The 16,924-nt window shown below is 40.6% G+C and overlaps 1 protein-coding gene across 10 annotated transcripts in view; it reads left to right on the forward strand.

The window, feature by feature from the left end:
- The first annotated feature begins 700 nt into the window (after nucleotides 1-700).
- Nucleotides 701-16,924, forward strand: part of LOC135250623 (target of Nesh-SH3) — a 45,081-nt gene continuing 28,857 nt past the window's right edge. For 3 of the 10 annotated variants that reach the window (XM_064327132.1, XM_064327135.1, XM_064327138.1), the window contains exons 1-2: nucleotides 702-917; nucleotides 7,278-7,457. In XM_064327132.1, the coding sequence (XP_064183202.1) occupies nucleotides 842-917; nucleotides 7,278-7,457 (256 nt within the window). In that variant the 5' untranslated portion in view covers nucleotides 702-841. Of the gene's footprint in view, nucleotides 918-7,277; nucleotides 7,458-16,924 lie in introns of all 10 variants that reach the window. The other 7 variants (XM_064327137.1, XM_064327136.1, XM_064327139.1 and 4 more) reach the window with 5 other exon arrangements.

A 16,924-nucleotide genomic window follows, 5' to 3' on the forward strand; every position in this document is an offset into this window, starting at 1 on the left:
TGTGGAGAGGCTGGGCGATGCTAAAATGATGTCAGGCTTCCTGTCGCGTGCACTGGCACGTGTGATGGCTTCCTTGCAGAACCAGCCCTTCACATGGGGGGGATGTCCCCGGTCCAGAGCATGCCTGCTTTCGCTCCTATTGAAGAGGGGAGTTGGGGGGCTGGCTTTTTTGACAAGACCGCCTCACACGTTGGCTCACAGCCAAAGAAGCAGGCAGTAACAAATCTGCCTGGGGCCAGAGTGGTTTTGAAGTTTGTTGTCCGGCTGCTCAGTGTTTTCTGGGAATTTTAGTCTAGATCAGCTCTGTGAGCATGTTAGCATTTGCCTGTGCCTACCGGTGGCGACCCATACCTCAAACAGCATGATCCCCTTGCACCCAGCTGTCCCCTGCAAAATGACGTCTTAGAGTGAGACTCCTGCAGTTGCCACAGCAGTGCAGCCCTCTATGGCCTTTTAGCCCAATGCAGAATTTGACTTCAGGAAAGAAGAAAAAAGAAAAACAAAGGAGGAGACAAAGAAGTATTCAAGAAAAATATGGTTAAATGCTGGGAAAAAAAGAGGGAGAGAAAATACAGTATAGTAAAGTTCCACATATTCATGTTCTACCCCTGCCCCTGTCCCCTGTCTTCCTCCCTCCTCCCTCTACCCCCCACCAAGTGAACCTGTGGGGGTGTGACATCACCAAGTTCCCTCCTTCCCTTGGTATAGATGCTGGAGGGACCTGAGCTTCGTATCACTCCTTAGTCCTGCACTGCAAAGCTGAACAAGTCCCTGGCTAGCCTGCTGCCTTGGTGAAGTTGTCCAGCATCCCCCTGTCCATCCAGAATCCAGCACTGACACCATGTTCTTCAGATCAGCCCTCCTGCTGCTCGCTGGGATTGTACTGACTGAATGCCGCTCGCCACCGAGGATCCGAGGCAAGTGCACTGCTGGTAGCGTTGCAAAGGGTGTTCCTGCAGGTGCTTCAGCCGAGATTACTGCATGAGGAGCCCTTAAAATGTCATGCTCTGATCGATGCAGAGGCAGATAAAGCATGTAGAGGTGGATAAAATCTGAAGTAGTAGAAGTAGTATCTCTATGCATGTATTAGTGTGCTCTCTTTTGGAGAAAAATACATCTTTGTAATTTCCTAGTGGTACTACTTTATGCTTTATGGACTGCTTCATATTTATTGGTAGAATGCTGATCTCTATACTTGCATTTTTAATTTACATTTGACCATTTCTGAGAATTTTTTAAATTTAGCTAATTCTACAGCATGCATCTCTAATATAAATATATATAAATGAGTTCTTAGATATATTTATTGACTTAAAATGTAAAGCTAATTTGCTGATTCTTTCTTTGTCATGTAAGAGTGGAATGACAGTGTTAATGAAATGCTAATCAAATTCAGAATTCAAATACTCAAACAGCATCACCTTTGGGACATGATCTATGGTGAAGATTAAACAGTTACAATGCAATAGATTCCTATAATAGGATTATGCCTTGTGTTAAATTAAATATTAAGGAAAATTTTTTGGAAAAATGTTCTTTCAAATTTTATCATTATATTGTCTGTGCTGCCCACTTCAGCTTTGTAAGATTAGCGTATAATACAGAAAACAGAAAACAATGAAAATTTCAGGCTGTCATTTGTTCATTGTATAACTCTATTGAAACCATGGCCAACCTCTTTATCCTGTTCTGAAGGATAAAGTAATGTATAAATTCTTACGCACATGGTTTCAATTTAAAACTGTAATAAGTGCAGATGATGTGCTGCTACATGCATCTGTGTTCATTTATATATAACATGCATGTGAATATGCTTAAGTATATCTGTGTTTGCATGCATATATATATATGCAGGATGCACATTTGAACATGCAAGGGTAAATACATGCATTCATTGTTTGTGTGTGTGTACATTTTGCATGGGTATAAATATGTCTGTAATTTGTGCATATGTGTACAGGCATACATTTGAGTGCAATACGTGTGTGTACTTGCATATGTGTATATGTGTGTGCATTGCATGAATATGGATGTACAGTATGTATGTATGCATGTATGTATGTGTGCTGTGTGTATGCAGGCATGTATTTGTGCATGTGTGTATTATTTGTATGTGTGTGAGAGCATGTCTACAGTGCACGCTGTTCTCTCTCTGTACAGCTGTAGTGACCGTGACTGTCTTTGGGGATGTGCCAGATGGTGCAATGTTCATTTATTGGTTGCTGGTGGGGCTTGATCTCTCTGTGGACTTTGCGCTGTAAAATTTGTTACCCGCTACCCCTGCAGCACCAGCTGGAATTGGTTTGGTAAAGAAAAAACATCTGACTCCTGTTACATGCATTTATTGTCATGCTTGTGCATAAAGTGATGCACATATAGATTGGCTCTGTATGAGGATGGACATTGCTCTGTCATATCCACCACTGCCATGCTGTGACTATCCATTTTGCCCTCTTTGATTTCTTTGTATACTTGATGGACAACAAGGAGCATGTTGGTTTGTGATTGCTGAGCGAGTTTAGGTTGTGATTTATTGGGCAGCGAGGGGTCTGTCCCTTGAGTGCTGGAGTTTGACAATTATCATAGTTTTGTTTAAAAACCAAACTTTTTCCTGCCTGGCAGATGTTTCCTTTCCTACATCTGTTGAAATGGTGCTATTATTGAACAGTCATCACATGCCTTATACCAATACCTCAGATTACGTTATTTCTTTCCACTGGCAAAGAATGACATTTATTTTCAGCTCTGACCATAACCTCTCTCTGTGAGTGGTTTTCTTGTGAAATTACAAAAAGGAGAGAGGGTGAGAAATGAATTTAGCAACAGACTTAGCTACCGCCAAAAAAGGAACAGCATCTAAACTGTGTAGAGTTGATACAAGCAGGCACAGAGTTAGAAATACCCTGATGTCCTTAAAGGAGACAGAGCAAATCATGAAAGCACCTGCACTCCAATGCAAACAACCCTTTTTTACACAATATTGTGCACAGTTGTGGGCACCATATTATAACAATGCTTGTGAAACTCTTGAAAAATTACAAAGAAGGGAACTGGTTCCTGGTATGAATCATGAAAAGTACAAAGAAAGACATATGATACTAAATCTCCGCAACCTTAGCAAAAGGAGATGAGAATTTGACATAGGGTTTTATTCATAAAAGTGATTAACAAAGTAAACTGCAAAATATGTTTGAGCTATTTACAGATATGTCAATGCATGGAACAGCTTTCCATGTAATTTATTAGAGGTGGAGACAGACCCAGGGTGTTGAAATCCAGGCTTTGCGCAGTGCCTGATACCTAGAAGGGCTGAATGGTCTGTCTTGTCATCATTATGTGTTGTATGTTAGGCAATATATATACTTAGGTGCTTAAGTTTTTAAATGAACCTCCTCCTACAGCATGCTGCTCTTCCCTTCTTTTTGCAAATGCACATGCTAACATGCAAAAGTGGAGGGGCTGTTGCAGTCACATAATCAAAAATTTCTAGGAGGCATGATAGTGTGCCTCCTTCACCACATTGCGTGACTGGCAGCTTAGATGGCCACGCCCAGAGGGCTTGGCGCAGGTGTGAGGGCGGCCGGAACTGAGTGATGGAGGGATGAAGCTGGCAGTGAAGAAAGAGAGAGAAACAGCTGTTGGGCTGGGAGCCTGCAGCCATTGTAAATACGACAGGAAGATATAGTGAGCGAGCTCTGGGAGTGTGCGGAACGCAGGGATTTATGGAGGCATCCTGCTGGGGTTCTGAAACAGAACAGCCCAGCCAAAACTTTGTTAGTATTTGTGTCAGCTCCATAGTGAGTATGATTGGTGTCTGCTATCTGAGTAGCTGTCATGGTCCTCTGATGAAAGGAAAGACAAAAGACCTAGACCTCCCATACTGGCGCTACCAAGCTCTCCCCAAGTTCACCTTTGACCTGGATGTAATTTTAATGCAGAAATAAACAAATTATATATTAGAATGACATCCTGACTCAGGAGGTTATAAGTTATAATGTTGATACTTGAGAAATGAGCATGCATCCGATGAAATGTATCAGGTCTACTTTCTGAGGTAATAGGCAAATATCCATGTGAGGGATCATTGCTATCAAATGGGCTACCTCCCCTGCCACCCAAACCGCCCTCCCCCCCCCCAAAAAAAACAAAACAAAAAAAACCTGCAGTGTAGTGCTGCAGAATGAGTATTTCACTTGCAAATACTGTACATTTCAACAGCAATATTACTAGCTGTATTTCCATCCTCCCATGGTGCATTAGGAGCGCATGTGCCAGTAACATTCCAAAGAGAAAGGTTTCAACAGCATCAAGCTTCAGAGCTCAGTGTTACGCTCAACTTCAGTCAGCTCAGCATTTTTACAAAAAAGGCATCGCTAAGAACAGGCCTACATGAATACACATGTTAGGAGTCTCTGATAGGCCCCTTCTGTTTGAGACAGCAAGAGGATGCCAACAAAAAAAGAAAAAAACTATTGATAGAAAACTTTGGAGGCCGAGGACAGAGATGTAAACCTGGTCATGATTAGACATGTTCTGAGTGCCAGAAAACACAAGGTGGCCAAAACGAATAGACTTCCCTGTTCAACAGAGAACAGAGATATAGATTAAAGCCTTTTCAGTGACTGTTAGTGGTGCTAATTAACATAACTAATTGCTAGGTGTTATAATTCATTGTTGGGTGTACAGCCTGCCCTCTTTTGACTTGTCAAATATAACACACATGATTCTTAATTTCTTAGTAATACAGGAAAGATAAAGTAAACAAAAACACATACACTGTTTCTTCCTTGAATTAATACGCACAACCAACAAAGAAGGAAAGTAGCTTACTTTATGTAACCTGAACTTAAATCAAGAAATTAAATTAAAATTTCTTCCGTCAACAAGGCAAGCATGACCTCATATGGCTAGGCTGGTATTTATGTACAGTACATTCCTGTGGATGACATGGCTGCATACCAAATCAGCATCCTTGAAAAGCACATCTTGAATCAATCCATTCCTCCATTATGTAATGCAACTCAAAACCCATACATGTCTTTTAGCATACTTTAATATTCTACATTATTTTTACTACAGTGTATATTTTTTCTCTAAAGGGAAGGGTTGAGCTGTGGGCCCATTATCTTCAGCAAAAGAATAATAGTCTCTGTAATTTTTGGGAGGCATTTACAAATCTGCTCAGATCCGAAACCAACCCTGGTAATGGATAACATTTGTCACTCGTAAATCTTAAATGCAGCTGCAGTAACAATCTTGAGAAGTCTGCTAAGAAGGGGCTACCTCCTTGTGTCAGAAATGCTGTACTCAGTCATCACTCTCCCTCACTTAGCCATCAATACATTAGCCACTTCTGTCTTGCTTTAACATAAAAAGGTAATCCAGTGACTCTTGGAACTCTGAACTCTTTTAGTTGTCTTTGGGTTTTTGTTTTCACCCCCTTATAAAATAATGTCCAACAGTTCATATTGACACCGTTTACATCTGAATACTGATGCTTCATTAATTATTGGAACAATCCTTTCATGAATAAATTATATATTCTATATTCTTGTCATTCAAAATAACCACAACTGCATGGCAGGAAATCACTTCCTATCTGAGTAGGGATTTCCCTCAATGGTAAATATAGACTTGTTGATTGTGTGGGGACTACAGCCCAGTGGAGCCCATTCCGATTATTGAGCCCATTCTGGCTTTTCCGTTTCGTGATAAATAGTCCTTGTGAGGCAGGCCACAGCAGGGCTTTGGAGAATGTCAGTGTTTGAGATCACTTGTGATTCTGTTGCCTGGCAGGGTACATTATGTAACATGTCGAAGCAGAGAGCGGTTTTGCTTTATAGCACTGCCAAACCAAGAACTCCTGGCACCTATTTCAGTTTCTTCTGTAATCTCGATGAGTTTGTTTAATTAACACGCAAGATTAATGGACTGAGGGGGTGGTTCCTAATGATGGTAAGAATGCATGATGAGCTCATATTGTGCCCTTCCATCAAGCTAATGGGATCTAATTAGCTCTAAATTTGAACATAATTTAGTCAAGGAGGGTTACCGGAGAGCTGTTATTCAATGTGAGAGTTGTTGTTCTCATTGTGTTGCAGAAAGAGAAAGAGAGAGAGAGAGAGAGAGAGAGAGAGAGAGAGAAAGTGCTGCTTAATAACAGCCAGGCCTGTGATTGTTAAGTGATATAAAGGCTTTTCCCTTTTCCTGAGCCAGTCTAATACCGGTCTATCATGTGGCAGCCATTCCTGATACCCTTTGGCCCTCCTCACCTCTGATGTGATTGGTAAAGCTTATAGACTGAGGGAAGGCAAGAACTTTCTCCTAGAATGTGCATCTCAATTCAAAGAATTGACATTTTATGAGATTTTTCCAGGCTGTGATTTATGTTCTGTCTTTTGTTTTGCACAGGAATGTGAATAGAACCATTGGCTTGAGGTAATTATTGGGTTTGGGCCAAAAGGTGACTTCAATAATCCATGGTTTTTAGCAAAGAAAAAATGTTTCCCAAAGTCACTCAAGTGATGATTGAGATGCATGTTTAAGTGCTACATGTCCTTTAGCCACACATTGTTTTCTATAAATGCCTGGGCACATCTCAGGTCAGCTCATAAAGAACTTATAACTATTGGTCAATCTGGAACCAGGTGGACACCATCAGCTTATTCTCTTTGAGGCCGCTTCAGTGGTGCTATATGCATGTGAACATATGCACCCAGTGGGGCCCAGAACTAATGCACTGGTCATCCAGAACTAATACCTGGCCATCTGGACTATTCGCATCTAGTGGTCATGTGTTTTGCTCCTTAAACTTTGACCCTAGTTGTCTCCATGGATATGTACCCAAATCCAGGGTCATTAGTCAAATGCTTCTGTAGTATCTGAGCAGTATGATCTTGATATATGATGTCTGTTCTAATGGAAAAAGCAGAACATGGTCAATTCACATGTGAAATCCCCTGCTTGACGATAACTTGTGATATCTTTTATGTTCCCAAAGAATACGAGAGTACATGAAGTATTGCTATTAGTATACAGTTGGATGTAACAAGTATTTTATTTATCTGGAATGAAGGCAGCAACACAGATTCCCAAAGAACATATACTTTATAGTCATATTGTATGTTATGTGCAATGGATAAATCAGCTCATTTGCCTAAACAAATTACATGTGAAAGAATCATCTCCAAATGCAGAGATACTGACACTGAACCTTGTGTGTACAATAGAAATGGCTGTTAAGACAGGTTTTTTTCTTTTTTGTATTTTCCCCACAGTACGGAGACAGAACATGAAGGTTCGCATCAACGCCACTGGTGACACCATCATCCTTAAATTTGTAAAGCCCAATCCTGATGTCAAGCTGGAGGGGTACATCCTGGGTTATGGAAGCAGCATGTTCTCCAAACAGTTCATCCCGCTGCCAGAGAACGGGAAACCCTACGAGACGGAGATGGGTGAGCTGGTCATATCTGCAAATATACATTACCCACAGTGGTACAGGTCTAATTTTTGTCAGCATTTTGAAAATCGGCACCAATGGTCTGCTAGGGGATTGTTAGTCCTCAAACATACCGTAAGTAAGTACAGTTGAGAACAAATGTTTACATACACCCAGGCTAAAGATATTCAAACTCAGTTTTTCACAACTCCCCACATTTCATGTCACAATACATTTCTTTTGGTAAGTCAATTAGGGCATCTACTTTGTTCACATCAGATGTAATTTTAAAACAATCGATTAGAGACAGATTTATTTCAGCTTTAGTTCACTATATCAGAATTCCAGTGGGTCAAAAGATTACATACACCAAGTTGGCTGTCTCTTTAAACAGTCTGGAAGATTCCAGAAACTGATATCATGACTTTTTGGAAGCTTCTGATTGGCCAATTGTCTTAATTAGGAGTTAATTGTGAGTTAATTGGCACCTGTGGCTGTATTTAATGTCCTTCCTTTAGAGTCACTTCAAATGGTACCACGAGCATCTGTACAAACAATTATATGCAAATATAAAAATCTTGGGACCACACAGACACTGCATTGGTTCTACTGAACCCCAAGACAACAACAAAGGAACTGGCGAAGGAGTTGGAGGCATCAGGTACCAAAGTATCTACATCTACCATTAAGAGAATCCTACATCGCCATGGCATGAAAGGCTGTCACGCAAGAAAGAAGCCCCTAGTCCAAGACCGGCATAAAAAAACCAGAATGAACTTTGCAGGTGATCACCAAGACGAAGACCTAGCCTTTTGGAGGAGTGTTCTCTGGTCAGATGAAACAAAAATTGAACTGTTTGGCCATAATGATCAACGCTATGTATAGAAGAAACACCATCCCAACTGTGAAGCATGTTGGGGGTGTTTTGCTAGAAAAGGGACTGGTGCACTTCAGAAAATAGATGACATCATGAAGAAGGAGGATTATCTACAAATCTTGAAGCAACACCTCAAGACATCAGCTATAAAGTTAAAACTTGGTTGCAACTGGGTCTTCCAGCAGGACAATGATCTTAAGCATACCTGTCTTAACTACTGCTTGTATTTTTCCATAGACTGCATTGTTGCTGATCTCGTTTGTGTTAGTGTTAATCAGTTTAACCTTCAGGGTCCAAGTTGAACTATGCGGTTGGATAAGAGCGTCTGCCAAATGCCTGTAATGTAATGTAACAAAATGGCTTAAAGACAACAAAGTGAAAGTATTGGAGTGGCCATCACAAAGCCCTGACCTGAATCCCATAGAAAATTTGTGGACTGTACTGAAAAAGCATGTCCGATCAAGGAGGCCCACAAACCTGACTGAGTTACACCAGTTCTGTCAGGAGGAATGGGCAAAAATTCCAGCAAAGTATTGTGAGAAGCTTGTGGAAGGCTACCCCAAGCATTTGATTCAAGTTAAGCAATTAAAAGGCAATGCCACCAAATACTAACAAAGTATATGTAAACGTTTGACATACTGAAAACCTGATATAGTACATAAAAGCTGGAATAAATCTGTCTCTTTGCTATTATTTTGAAATGACTTCTTATGGAAATAAAGTAGATATCCTCATTGACTTAACATAGGAAATGTATGGTAACATGGAATGTGTGGAGTTTTGAAAAATAGAGTTTGAATGTCTTTAGCCTAGGTGTATCTTTCTCTTAGGAAATAGTGAGTGGTTAGACAGCAGACAGAAAGTACATTATAAACTAATAGCACTTACAATTTACAATGGATTACATTCCAGATAAACTCCTCACTGATCGAAATTATTGGCCAAAACACTTGGAAAAAGTTGAAAGAAATCAGTAATAATCTCAAGTTTATTTTTCTTTTTCAAACTATCAATCAATTTTGCTTGGCCTTTTTGAGTTTTAATCTATGGTTAGCACTGTTTCCTTGTAAAAAGGAAGTTCCCGGCTGGCTGGATCCTGTCTGCGTGCATTTTGCCTGCTCTGCTCGTGTTCACACGGATTTACTCCAGATACTCCGGTTTCCTCCCACACAGAAAGACATTCATGTCATGTTGGGTATACTCCTGCCATTGCCCTTTTGCCCCATTGGGGGGGGGGGGGGGGGTGCTGTTGGATTCTATTGAGCAGGGGGGCGGGGGTTCTCTTGGTAAAATCCTTTCTTACATTACATTGTTATGAAATGTTCTGTTGCCATTCCATTTTATATTTATACCGCTAGTTCCACGATAGGGGATGAATACCGTAATTACATAAATACTGTTATTTACCTTAGATAAAAATTGGATCGTGTGGCCCCCCCTCATGATCGTGTGGCCCCCCCTAGTGGTTGTGGCCGCAGAGAGCGTTTATGCCACAGGTCGGCCCTGCCCATGGGGACATTTCCCTCACATTTATGAACAGACATTTATACCAAGAAACGTACAATCATTCATGCAACAGAAAAGCTGGGCAGCTAAATACATACATACCAATACAAATTGGACATATAGACGCCTATTGAATCAATCTTAACTCTTACATAACCCATCTACACAGGGTACGGTTACACTAGTCTTTTCATGCGACTTCTGGAATCGGAATTTGAACATCCGCTCACACCAGGCCACATTTGAGTTGCGACCACATTTGACAGTTCAATGCGAGCTCTTGCGATCAGATCTTAGTTCGGATTTCATTATCCCGCTCAATAAAAATAAAAAAAGAACAGAAAAGACATTCCAATGGCTTTCGGTATTCGTGAGATTGTGTTCTTTTTAATTATATTTAAACTACTGAGTAGTCGAAGTAGGGTCGCACCAGGCGTGCACTGATTAGGAGGCAGCAGCGGAGGCGTGCTGTTAGTGTGAGTATTATGCTACTGTTTGCCTCCACTGTTTCGGTTGAGAGGAGGGTATGGGTACGCGAATGCAGCCAGCACTGGTGGAACCACATTATCCACAACTTCACAGATTCCCACTGGCTTGTCAATTTCCGTATGCGAAAGCATACGTTCGACCACATTTGTCATCAGCCGCAGCCTCTTCTCCACCGTCAGCACACTCACCTCCGTGCCCCCGTGTCTGTGCTCAAACTAGTGGCTATTGCGCTATTTCCTGATGTTTTTCTGGTGAAAGCGTTTTGAGATGCCTGATTATGTCCAGACTACAAGCAATTCCAATCACAATGTGTGCTAGACCACCTTGCCAAGTGGTTTGTCAGATCCGAACCCAATGCGAGCAATATCCGATTTGTGTGTGTTCACACCTGTCACTTAATGCAGCCTCGCCTGATCGGATATAAAAAAATGCATAGAAATTGGATTTAAAAGAGTAGTGTAACCATAGCCACATATGGTTGGCCTGTCCATGTACTGCATGCTTATACACACAGGGCCAAGTGACTTGAAACAATTGAGGAAACATTGGGTAGCATTGCTTTGGAATACAGCTTATTTAATTTTGGTGAGGCAAGATAGCCTATATTGTTTGTAGTACAGTAACTTGGCGTCATTTTGATATCAATACTTTTAATGGCAGGCCTAGATTTTGCCAGTTTGAATGAATGAGTTATAGATGGTGTATGTCTTGTATGTGTGAGTAACTTGGCATTTTTGTATGTTGAAAACGTGTTTTTTTATGAGATATCATTTCTTTTTGCAAAGCGTTTTATTATGAGAAAATGAGAAAGGCGAAGTAGCCCTTTAAGAAACGGTTGTGGATTACGACTATCCTTGTGTGAATTTGTACAGTCTGATGAGCGTGTACCGTTTAGGACTTTTGCTTTGCTATATATGTAAGTGGCTGTGACAAAGGGTGCGGTGGCGTAAGTATAAACGCATCAGAAACGCAGCTGAAACATGGCCAGTGTATGTACTTATGGATTTGATGGCCATTCAACGAGCCTTGATTGACAAAATTATCAGCAAGCCCGTAGAATTAGAGCTCCCTAGGTCGCAACTTGTGTACCCTTCTGTCCTGCTCGGTTTTCTGTTATTTCGTGGAGATGCACTTTCAGTGTTTATAGGGTTTATAAGGCATTTTTATAGGCTTATCTGCAGGTAGGAGTCCTCTTCACTGTTTTGCTAAAGTAGATCAGTGAGAATTGGAATTAGTAGAACGGGAAGACTTGATAGTGGAGAATAGGAGCAGACGCGTATGTCCCAGCAAGCTTTGCATATGATAAAATAACAATAGTACAAGAGAAATGAGGAGATGTGTAGTTGAAACAATATGTTTTTAGCAGAATGGGCATGTAGGTGAAGGCTGACATGATCACTGACTATAGTGCAAAGTAAATGAAGTGACCATGGGCGAGCTGAGTTTCCTTATGGAACGGTATATATAACAGACGGTATAAATGATCAGTTGTTAAAGTGGTGGGTTCAGTAACATGTGATAATGCGTAGGAAATCTATTGCACTGATGTGCTTTTCTTATGTTCAGCACTAGTAGTTATAATTATGATTGAGTCATGATTTAAAATGTAATGTTTTAATGAGGAGATGCAGACCGTACACACATAGTAATTGTTTGTATGTGGCTAGATAGAGAACAGGGCGAGTGTTACGCGCTCCCCCCTGTTCTGCTTTTATTCCCCTTTGTCTGTCTCTCCATCTCTCAGGTGCCTATGATTAGGGGCTGATTGCACCTGTAGTGCCCCTTCCTTCAAAAGGGCTCTGTGGAGAGTGGAGAGAGAGACCCCTGGCTGGCAGCATTCCCTTTTGTTTGGTCCCTCTTCCCCTTTAGTGTTTTTGTCTAAGTTTCCTATTTTTCCTTTTTCTTGTGGGGAGGGAGGTCTGGTAGTCTAGTTATCGTGGCTTTATTGTTGTAGTTTAGTTTTTTCTCTGTTTTGTTAGTTTAGAGAGAAGTCCTGGGTCCGACGGCCCACTGCGTGGTTGGCCCAGGCTTCTCCTTTCTTTTGTTCTTTTTGGCCAGACCTCCCTGCTCTTATTGCTAGATCATTTGTGAGTATTTTTGTGTTTTGTAAACTAAATTCATTTGCTTGTTTATTCTAACTCGTGTGGGGTTCTATTAATATGTTTCTGCCTCATGGTAGAGCCAGTGGTTTTTGAGGTCGTAATAGCGAGGTAACATGAATGTAGAAACGTGGCGTTTGCTGATAAGAACGTTTTCTACAGTAGCCAAGTGAAGAAATATAGTTAGTAGAAATGGCACAGTGGTCAACTGGTGTAACTTTTTAAGAAAATCAATACATTTGCCATCATGAAATGCATATGGGTGGCCGTGAGTGACTTTTGGTAAAGCAAATATAGCGTAAAGCAAATAAGCGTAAGAAAACGCTAGTGCACAATATGAAAGTATCTGCCTGAGGGCAAGGCTGGATTTGATCCTTCAACCTCAGTCGATGACTTTGTTAGTGAAATTTCATGGGCAAACCTATCCGTGGTTTTATAGAAGGACACAGGCCAATAAGCACAGCCGAGGTCCGGTTGAATCCATATGGCCTGGCGATATTGTAGCCGGTTAACTGAACGTGTAGATGGTATGTCATTATGCAGTGTGTACGTTCGATGAACGCGGGGTAGATGTGGTGCAAAGGCAAATTGTTGAGAAGTAATAGAGAATTATTAGTGAACAAAAAAGCAGGTTAAAGAAAGCTGTTCTTGGCTGGGCTTGAATAGGCAACTTCATGATCCGTAGACAGTGAGACTTACCTCTAACTCACGAACTGGCTATTGAACTATTGAAACTAGGAAATTTCTTGGGTGATAATAGAAGAGCTCCCGTTGAATTCATATGATTTTGAAATATTGTAGCCGGTTAACTGAACGTGTAGATGGTACATGATAATGCAGTGTATACGTTTGGGGAATGGCGGGTAGATGTGGTGCAAAAGCAATAATTGAGAAGTAATAGACAATTATTAGTAAGGAAAAAAGAAACTTGTTTCTGACTGTGCTTGAACCTAGGACCCAATGACCCATAGACTGTAACACTGAGCACTAGGCCACAAACAGACTAACTGTTAACATTGGAAATGTTTCAAACTAAAAAGGTATGGGTATTTTGCGCTTGTATGCGAGATTTTGATTGGGTCATGTAGGTGAAGGATTGGCTGGTGTTGGTAAAACGTCCAATGGGGAGACATTTTGTTTGTGGGATAGGCGGCAGGAAAAATAAGAATGAGAAGAAGAAGGAGAAAACACAAAATCCCCTTAGTTTGGGGCTTTATTGTGTGGACATGTGAAGTTGTTGATGAATTCTGTCTGTTGAAATGAGGTCAGAATGTACAGAATTTAATGTTTTTAAGGGCTGAGTGTCTGTGGCTGTTGTGGTTATTTTTGTGGGGAACCCTGGAAAGTGCTGTATAGGTATGGGGCATGCCCCGCCAAGGCGTAACTTGGCGGGATGGCATACCTGCCATCCCAATCTTATATCACGTTGAATTATTTGATGTCAATCTAAGTTAGTGTGTCAATTTGTACAGCCAGCCAGCACACAGAAGCATGCTGTGCCCTGTAGGGAGCAGGCTTATTTCTGTTTACCTTTTCAGTGATTACCTTTAAAGCACATGAGAAAAAGTAAGGGGGGACAAGAGATAGCTGAACTAAGGCGTTGACTCAAGACATCAGAAGTATTGCTTGTGAACCAAGTTCTACATCTTCAAAGCAAAAGCAATGGTGGAAGATCTCTCCCCTGCAACAAGAAAATACAGGAAGTTCTCACTCCATGTTTTATAACCAGAGCTGGAATTGATGTCCTAAATGCAAAGCAAGAAATCCAAGAAATTTACGTATTTTGTTCATTAGGAACAATTGCCCATACCAAGCAGTTGGTTCAATTGTCAAACTGAGATATTCCCACGGAGGAGAGGAATAGATCTCGGCAATGTTGTCCCTCCTGCCCAATGAGCTTATATTTCATTTTTCCACATTTTCCCAGCTAGCTTGGGTTGATATTTAATCTCTAACATTAGTATCGAATACCAAGCAAAGAACCTGCCAACAAAACTACACTAATTAATCGAAACTGAATTCCCGTAACAGTAGTCCATTCAGTGCTTCTCCAAACTATTTGGACAAAGCCCTAATGTGAGAATTTCACCCTTCGTACCAAGTTTAGAAGAGCCTGAACTTCTTCCTCCTTTTTTGTTTTGTCTAGGGAATTTAGTTGTGTTCATGACGGCCAAGATAAACATTTAGGAGGGATTTGTTGAGAGAGAACATTTTCAGCCACGTTCTCCTTATAAAGGTGAAGGTAACTGAAGGACTGCTGACCATGTTCTTCTTGGCCAAATCTGTACTCCATCTTCCATCTTTCTATTGTAATTAGCATACACACTTCATGGGACATACTAATGCGATATGATGTAAACCAGTCTGCCCCCCACACTGGTCTCCCTGCCCAGTTTAAGCCCTACTTCTGGGCTCCTGCACAACACAGATATAACAGCTTGATTGCTATCCTCCAAATGGCGCCTTTAAATTAAATTTTATAATATTTTGGCTTTTATTGTAGATTTTTAATGTTAATTGAGACAGAATCTATAAATGTACTACAGTTCAGTGTCTAATTGTTCCAGCTCTGTAAAGCATAGGGCCAGATTAACAAAAGGATTGCGACTACTTTTCCAACATCACAATATCTACGTTGGATTTGAATATCTCTGTGACTTTTCTTTTGATGCATAGATAATTGTGTTCATGCAAATGTATACAACATTTATTTTGCCCTTTTGTATAGCCATTTCCGTGGATAAAATCACATTTATTATTATTATTTTCTGTTAAAAACATTCAATTCATATCCAGGGAGATAGCCAACTACTTGCAAGTTAAGCCGCGTTTCCACTGCAGGAACTTTCCCCAGGAACTAGGAACCTTTTGAGGAACTCAGTGCATTTCCACCGCAGGAACCGGGGACTTTATTTTACCCCCCAAATAGTCCCTGCTCGGGGGGTAGTACTTTCGAAAAGTACAGGAACTTTTGGGGTGGCGCGCAAGCGCTGAACATTTATGATTGGTCGAGTACTCGCAGCATTTTATTTCAACTGCCATTTTTAAAAATTTGCAGCCGCAAACCAATTTATTATTTTCAAAATAATAACTTGAATTCAAACTTTATGTTATGCAGCGCAGTAGCCTACTTTTGGTTATAGCCTGCCAACGTCTACAGATGAGAAATCAAGATTGAGGATTATTTTGTGTGCGTTTCTGTTCTTTTCTTGCTTTAGCATTAAGTCTGTTTTATAAAATATAAGCATTCGTGCTGGGACAGCATATTACGTACCAAACCATTCAAACGATGTAATTCGATTACTGAATATTTTCATCCGGGTCTTTTTTTTTTTTTTTGTTAGCCCGTTATAATTGACTCAAAATGCTTGACACTGTTAGGCTATGTGAGGTAGCGGTAGTTCTGCATAATTTACGTTGGGGATACAGTAAAAGCAAACTGGAAAAAATCACCTTCCGCGCTTTTTGTCAGAGTAAAATAACAGGTTAAACTGCCACAATTTCACTCTGCGATTCTTCATTTCCACAAAAAGACCAGGAGGACTAGACATATGGACTTTAATTTATGGTGCATGGTTCGCATCTGGAGGGCACACTTCAAATATTTAGCAGCTCCGCTACCAGTAACTCAAAAAGATGAAAACAAACAGTGGCTGTACCACTGCAATATTAATTTAAATTTTCACGCAAGTCCGAGTTTTCATTCTATTTATTCTTGTCATTTTGCGATTATATGGAAATGACAAGGAGAGTCGAATTAATCAATTCAACAGCCAATTGTTTACGACGTGTGCATGTTTTCTGCTGTTGTTACCAGTTATTTGTGAAATGTGAATGCATTCTGTCGCATCGGATGTCAAGACATGAAAGTGAATGTTCGCATAAAAACATGTGAATGTGTTTGAGAGGATATATAGAACAGTTACAATCTGTATATTGGTCTGTTATATCCTGTTTGTTGCATAACAACGGTCCAAGTCGAACTACCAACGAGAGTTTTGCTTGACAACGGTAAAATAATATTCCCAAACGGCTGCGAAAGAATATTTCAATTTCAGGTGATTAAGTCGATAAAAATCTATAAATACTTAGGTAACCATATATAGTCATTGTTGGAAACCCATTGTATAAGTGGAATAAACCCTTCCGGGCTGTCCCGTTATTGGAAAATAAATAACTAATACTTCGGTGGCAGTATGGAGTTACAGAAGAAATCATACGACAGATGGACCGACGACGATGTCACTTTTTCATACGTCAGCGGAATAATTTGCCTAATCGTCGCGGGACTTTAGACCATGGTGGAAATGCAGACAACAATGGGCATGAAGGAACCTTTTAGTTCCTTGAAAAGTAGTTCCTGGGACTAAAAGTTCCAAGTACTTTGGGAGGAAATGCGGCTTTAGATGACATGTGTTGCCATTTACTAATACGATCGCATTTCAGGCTGGAAAATAACCCATTAAAGCAGAGAAATTGCTGAGTTGTCTTAGAATCTTTATCACCAAAGAA

This window comes from Anguilla rostrata, chromosome 3 (assembly GCF_018555375.3).
Source record: "Anguilla rostrata isolate EN2019 chromosome 3, ASM1855537v3, whole genome shotgun sequence".
Classification (NCBI taxonomy): Eukaryota; Metazoa; Chordata; class Actinopteri; order Anguilliformes; family Anguillidae; genus Anguilla; species Anguilla rostrata.